Here is a 6,500-nt window from a genome sequence, read left to right as displayed (position 1 = left end):
TTTTGATTTAGAGCATATATATTCTTTTGTTATTTCTGTGATTAGTTATAATATCGTGTAAAGCGTACATAATACTATAAGTTACAACAATTTATGTATCTTTAATATATTGCCACAAAATAGTTAGTTCTATTTTCTCTAATTTGTTAAGAATCAACCGCTAATGTTATGTAATGAAAATCGTTGAATATTTAGACAGTAAAACTATGCTTCTTTTTAGTTAATGAAAATAAAACTTAGGGCAGTAAGTTTGTCGTTTAAATCTATAGTGAGGTAAATTTTGTTTTTATTTTTCATTTTTAACAAGCATTTTTCTTGATATATGTTTTTTTTACAATTTAAACAGCTTTATCATATGTAATGTTTAAACCATTAATATATCTTCTATATCATTTATATATAGTATATATATATATGCAATCGTTTGACAAAATTGATAAATACATATATAATATATAAATGCGTGTGTAAATTCAATTGATTTAATAATATTAATTTTGGGGGAAAGGTGTGATCAGAATGTTATATATAGGTGGGTAAGCTTATGACAAAACTTCCAAGCTGTTGAGATTTCAATTCTCAGTAACTTTAATTTTCGCATCTCTCTTCCCTCCCTCTGCTATGTTATAATCAATCCCTTCGAACATATACAAAAATCAAACATATTATAAGCAATAACATTTTAAAAAAAAGTAATATCCGCAGTAATATTTAATGGGGAGGCAGCCATGTTGTGACAAGCTGGTGGTGAAGAAAGGGCCGTGGACGGCGGAGGAAGACAAGAAGCTCATAAACTTCATACTCACCAATGGCCATTGTTGCTGGCGTGCTCTGCCGAAGCTGGCCGGTCTCCGCCGCTGTGGGAAAAGCTGCCGCCTGCGGTGGACCAATTATCTCCGGCCTGACTTGAAAAGAGGCCTTCTCTCTCACGATGAGGAACAACTTGTCATCGATCTTCATGCTCATCTTGGCAACAAGTAAGCTTTAATAACTAATCATATGTTAATTCGACATAATTTTTCTGTTCTCAATCTTTTGTATCTTATATTGGAGCTTAATACTTCTCAAAATATGTTTATTTTTTAAGTTAACTAAAACTAGGCTTAAGGTAATTAAACGTTTGGTTTGGATCGGGCATAGTAATGAAAATGTATAGTGTCAATTGTGGATTGTGTATAATGTGCCAAAATATAAATTAGATAGTTCTAAAGAAGATGGTCAAAATAGTAGATTTTAAATATTTTTCTTTTAAATAGTAGAATTATGTAGACGAACTAATTCGTTTTACATGTATTTTTTTTTGATATAAACTTCAAGACAAAGTAACGTCTTTCTCGTCCAAAGATAATGTTAACTTACTTTTGTCAATTTCCTTGTTTTAATATTTCAAGATTTGAACATCTCCACCAACACTTCGTAAAATATTATGTAAGGTTATTGTAATTAATAATTTCTTAAATCATTGGTTTACTATAGGTGGTCTAAGATAGCTTCAAGGTTACCCGGAAGAACTGATAACGAAATAAAAAACCATTGGAATACTCACATCAAGAAAAAACTTGTTAAGATGGGAATCGACCCTATGACACATCAACCTCTAAACCAAGAACCGAATAACACCAATAATCCCCAAAGCCTTTCCTCGACTTCAGATGATATCTCAATGAAACCAAGGAGCGGCAGTACCAAAGAGACAAATGGCACGCTTACGGAAGACGAAAGCAGCAGCACGGTTACTGGTCAAAACAATTCAACGGATAATGAAAATCATCTACTTAGTAACATATATAATGATGAAGAATTGTTTAGTCATTTATGGTCCGATGAAACTACTACCGCTGAAGCTCCGTGGAGTGATAGTAACGATGGCTTTGGTGGAACATTATATCATCATGACAACAATATGTCGGGCGCAGGAGCAGATTTTCCGATATGGTCACCGGAAGGAATCAACGGCAATGATTGGACGTTTCTGGATTATTGCCAAGACTTTGGTGTACATGATTTTGGGTTTTGACTCTCTCCTCACCACATGACATAATGGAAACTCTACGGAGAATGGAGATGAGTCACAACACACACGCATTAATTAGTGTCATGTTTTATGCATAAGTGGCATATATACATGTACATACATGCATGCAAATATAAACTCAGCAAGGGTGCACCATGGTTTCCAAGTATTACGCATTAGTCTAGGGGTCTATAGTATATGTGGGGATACGTCCAAGTCAAGAAAAGATAATTAAGTTCAAGTCAGTTAGGTTTTGTATAGTTAATTACTTAATTATTCACATGTTCCCATCCCAAATCCAAAGAAAGTCGTATGAAGATAATGTGAATGTATGTTTTCGCTATCAGGGTCCAACTTTAGGTTAGAATAAAACTCTAGAGAGTTTGAGACACTATATATGTCCTCTCCCGGACTCGCGCATGTGTTGTATTTTTTTTTTCTTCTCTTTATTGTATAGATTTGTATGCATGAATAATCTTAAGATAAATATTAGTATACAAATTAATAAACGTTAAATCTTATGTGTTAACCTCGACGAACAAGAAAATGATCAATAAACTATTATTATAACCTCGACGAATAAGACGAGATGATGTAAGATTCGCCATCAACGTTTGAACCTTTTAGCTTAGAATGGCCGTGGCTCTTATTTTGGTATATTTCATCTTTGACCATATATATTTGGTCTTTCCATTTCTTTTTTTTTGATCTTCAAAGATGATATGATTCTAATCAAATTAAGTTGAGTATGTGGAGGAATTTCTCAATTTACATCAACATCACAATCCTCCCTGAGCTGAATCAGTTGTCACACCGGTAAGAGCCATTGAATTAAGCATCTTAGGCCACCATTATACCTTAGTGGGGTTCTAAAAAAAATTATTGTGTGGGTTCCACAAAAAACATAAGAATCTGTCACAGAAATTATGAAATAAGGACCAATTTTGGAGTGTTTATTGCACTGTTCACGGATTTCACTGACACGTGGCGTTCTGCGATTAGTTCGTTTTTAAATTTTTTTTTATTTCAAACGAAGAAAAAATCAAAAAAGGTTTACTAAGAAACCGTGCCACCGGTTTCAGCAATAATTATGCTCTTAGCGTATCACAGCTTGGATTTCATATCGTTTTCAAAATGTGTTCAGTAAGTAACTTAACTGCAAAATAATTTTAGGGAATAGGTTTTTCTTAACCTTCAAAACAAGTTCATTAGTGCAAATAATTAATGGTTAAATAACTTTACGACATGTTTTTTCACCAACCTCATAATCCCTTAAAATTGAAATGTATGTACTTACTTATCTACCAGTTGCTATTAAATTACAAGTGGTCAGATTCTTAAAGATTCAAATAAGTCAAACGGTAAATTAAGTGTGTGTCGGTTTAACTTCAAAGTTGTTTTTAAGACTATCAGGTCAAATCATTTGAAATGAGATGATACGACGACAAAGTTAAATGGGAACGTAAAACCGTCAACACTAAGACTTGTATATATTTGGTCTCGTCAACGAACGACTTTAAACAAAAGAGTTCATTTTATTCTTCATCACTTTAAATTCCCTTGAAAAAACATTTCCACTGAAGATTTGTGGATCACAAAATATAACACATTCGTCTCTTAAGAATTGCCAAGTTGTCTACTGACATAGTGCAAAGTGTGCACTTGTATTCTTTTGCGCACACAAAGTGTATACTCATTACTTGTATATAGTGAATTTTTGGAAATGTCAAAATGAAATTTCAAATAACATTCACCAATTTTCATAGACATGACGAGAGCAACCTTTAAAGAACGGTGTCACCATTTATGGATGGCCATAATACAAAACGATTTGCTTTTGTAGTCTTTCAAACCTTTAATAGGTTTTAGGGAAGGTAAAAAAACGAACATGAGATAATATTATTAACGAACTTGTAAAAGAGTGATGTTTCTGTTCAAACTTCTCTCACAACGAAAATACAAAATACAAAAAGATCCCCAACATATCACTCATCTCACGAAGTTACCACATAAATTGCAAAAGACAAAAGCTGTTCTGTTTTTTTTTTTACTTAGGTGCTCCTCCGAACTTGCCCATCATCTTTGCAATCACTGGAGCCACCTTCGGGTTCGCCTGATGCTTGGCTAGATTCGCAGGGTTCTTCATCACTGTTCAACCACAATATATATAACTTAAACCTCACGGTAACTCAAACCAAGAAGTATTAACATCAACAGTAATTTATAATACCATCTTGAAGAGCAGCCATGACTTCTGGGTCACTAAATGCCGTCATTAGCTCAGGATCCTGCTCAACAAAAATATTATAGCCATTCTCAAAAATATCAGATCCCTTCTTTGTTCATGCAAAAATCTAAACTTTTGCTAAGTTCACACTCTTACGTTCAATATTTTGCTAAAGTCAACACCACCAGGCATACCACCAGCGCCTGCACCAGGCTTTCCTTCCGGAAATCCCCCTGGCATACCTCCAGGGAAACCGCCTGCACCAGGCATACCCCCGGGGAATCCACTGGGCATACCACCTGGGAAACCGCCTCCTGATGGTCTGCTTGATGATGATTGTTCTTCTTTCTTAGCTTTATCATAGGCAGCCTTACAGGACAGAAAAAGATACATGGATAAGCCCAAGATAATTAGACAAAAACTAAAACATGATTATCCAATTAAACCCACATTTAGCTAACTAACTGATACTATCATGGTCTAACAAAGCTATACCTGAGCTTCAGCGCGGCGACGTTGTCTATCACGTGCAGCCTTCTTGTCATCTCTTTCCTTCCGTAGTCTGTCATACTTCCTACGATGCTCCTCAAGCTTATGAGCATTTGGCTCAACCTAATAAATTATTTCAAGACAATGACCATCAGAAAACTTACACTAATGCTTTGTTTATGAAATTCAAAAACAAGAATCAATACCTTCTTGAGCACAGCGCTTATTTCCTCATCATAGTCTATGGTAGACGCAAGGTGAAGGTCTTTTGCAGCCTCTGCCCATTCTCCAAGCATGGCACGAGCCATGCCTCGCGCCTTGTATCCCTTGGCAGAATCAGGGTTAATCTGCAATCCCCAAACGCAGAAAGCTTTAGCTATCATCATCATTAGAAAGAAAAAAACAAAGCTCCTGAGAAAAATTATACCTCCAAAGCAGCGTATGCGTCTCGAATAGCAGCGTTTGGCTTCTTCAGCTTAATGTAGACACTAGCTGAAACCACAATACTTAAGAAAAGTTGAGCACAGAGACTCGTTAATAGTTAAAAGAAGAGAATCAACTTGAAGTCTCACCTCTGTTTCCATACATAATAGCTGATGCAGGGTTCAACGTTATCGCCTGAGTCAAATGCTCAATTGCTTCATCAAAGTTTCCTTCAGAGAGAGCCTCCATGGCTTTGCCCTTAGCTTCTTGAGCAGCTTCGCGGTTCTCATCGGTCACTTCCACTGATGCATCACCCATCTAAAGCAAAAGGAGTTAAAAAGAGATATTAAGCAGAGAGAAGAGCTAGTAAATCATATATTGCTTACTACCTTCTGAGGAGGATCATTATCAGGTTCAACAGTGTCTCCTTCAAGCTCCACATCAGATTCAACAATCTCGTCCTCTTCTTCAGTTTCCTCCATATCATCATCACTCTCTTCTTCCACTACGAAACTCCTCTGTTTAAAACAGAAACAAATCAATCAAACACACACGCAAACGAACTTCAACCAAAAGTAATGATGATATACCGCTTTGGAGTCTTTGTGTTCTTCATTACCAGCAGTGGGAATCTTAGCACCAAGACTGAAAGAGACAACACAAAGCAGAGTACCCTCACGGATCAAAAGACAGGACCTTTCTTCAACAAGAGAGGAAAGGGTCTAACAATCCCACGAGAGATCAGTATATATAACACACGAACAAGTAAACAGAGCCACAAAGATCAAAACTTTTGAATCTCAACCACGACAGATACAAACAGATTCGATCGAAGCGTAGGAGGGTTCAGAACCTGTGGAGATAGTCGCGGAAGAAGGAGAGGGAAGGTGTAGAGAGAAGGGAAGGGTCAGACTTGCACTGCTCGATGAAGAGCTTGAGTTCGCTAAGCTTCGTCGCATCCATACCTTTACGATCTGCGAGAGAGAGGAGACAAAGAGTGTGATTTGGTTTAGGTATGGAAGGAAGCAAGTGTTTTGATTAAAGTCTCTGTCTTTTTCTTTTGTTTCGATTTCGAAAATATTGTTCTAGCACCTTCTTCTTCTTCTTTCTCTATCTTAAATGGATAAGATCATCGTCGGATTTTAACCGGACTCTTACCTTTTTCGTGATACAAAACCGTATACGATTCAGTTGAACCGAACCAAAGTGTTTTGAACATAAATAACATTTATAAACTCGAATATATTTGCATTATTTGCTGGTAGGTGCATACATATTTTTTTTTTTTTTTTTTTTTTTTTTTTTTTTTTTTTTTTTTTTTTTTTTTTTTTTGGGGTAAATTTTTTT

General features: G+C 35.8%; 2 protein-coding genes across 2 annotated transcripts; one reads left to right on the top strand and one right to left on the bottom strand.

The window, feature by feature from the left end:
* Positions 1–576: 576 nt before the first annotated feature.
* LOC106295156 (protein ODORANT1) lies at positions 577–2,478 on the top strand. The gene is made up of 2 exons (XM_013730982.1): positions 577–977; positions 1,477–2,478. Exons 1-2 carry the CDS (start codon positions 715–717, stop codon positions 2,015–2,017), a joined length of 804 nt encoding a protein of 267 aa, XP_013586436.1. The 5' UTR covers positions 577–714; the 3' UTR covers positions 2,018–2,478.
* A 1,415-nt stretch (positions 2,479–3,893) lies between these two features.
* LOC106317982 (FAM10 family protein At4g22670) lies at positions 3,894–6,262 on the bottom strand. The gene is made up of 10 exons (XM_013755812.1): positions 6,007–6,262; positions 5,744–5,798; positions 5,543–5,671; positions 5,303–5,471; positions 5,158–5,222; positions 4,937–5,077; positions 4,737–4,853; positions 4,398–4,610; positions 4,245–4,302; positions 3,894–4,162 (listed from the first exon to the last, which is right to left on the bottom strand). The coding sequence occupies exons 1-10, from the start codon at positions 6,114–6,116 to the stop codon at positions 4,062–4,064; spliced, it is 1,158 nt and encodes a 385-aa protein (XP_013611266.1). The 5' UTR covers positions 6,117–6,262; the 3' UTR covers positions 3,894–4,061.
* Positions 6,263–6,500: the final 238 nt, after the last annotated feature.

Source organism: Brassica oleracea, chromosome C1, assembly GCF_000695525.1.
Source record: "Brassica oleracea var. oleracea cultivar TO1000 chromosome C1, BOL, whole genome shotgun sequence".
Taxonomy (NCBI): Eukaryota; Viridiplantae; Streptophyta; class Magnoliopsida; order Brassicales; family Brassicaceae; genus Brassica; species Brassica oleracea.
The sequence above is the reverse complement of the archived record's forward strand: the minus strand, read 5'-3'. Positions and strand labels throughout refer to the sequence as shown.

What these genes read in the sequence shown, in the direction of transcription:
- LOC106295156 (XM_013730982.1), top strand. Translation starts at nt 715, where the DNA reads ATGGGGAGGCAGCCATGTTGTGACAAGCTGGTGGTGAAGAAAGGGCCG. An exon ending in CATGCTCATCTTGGCAACAA is followed by an intron (nt 978 to 1,476) that starts GTAAGCTTTAAT and finishes GGTTTACTATAG; the next exon opens with GTGGTCTAAGATAGCTTCAA.
- LOC106317982 (XM_013755812.1), bottom strand. Translation starts at nt 6,116, where the DNA reads ATGGATGCGACGAAGCTTAGCGAACTCAAGCTCTTCATCGAGCAGTGC. An exon ending in AACACAAAGACTCCAAAGCG is followed by an intron (nt 5,672 to 5,743) that starts GTATATCATCAT and finishes TGTTTTAAACAG; the next exon opens with AGGAGTTTCGTAGTGGAAGA. An exon ending in TAAGCGCTGTGCTCAAGAAG is followed by an intron (nt 4,854 to 4,936) that starts GTATTGATTCTT and finishes ATAATTTATTAG; the next exon opens with GTTGAGCCAAATGCTCATAA.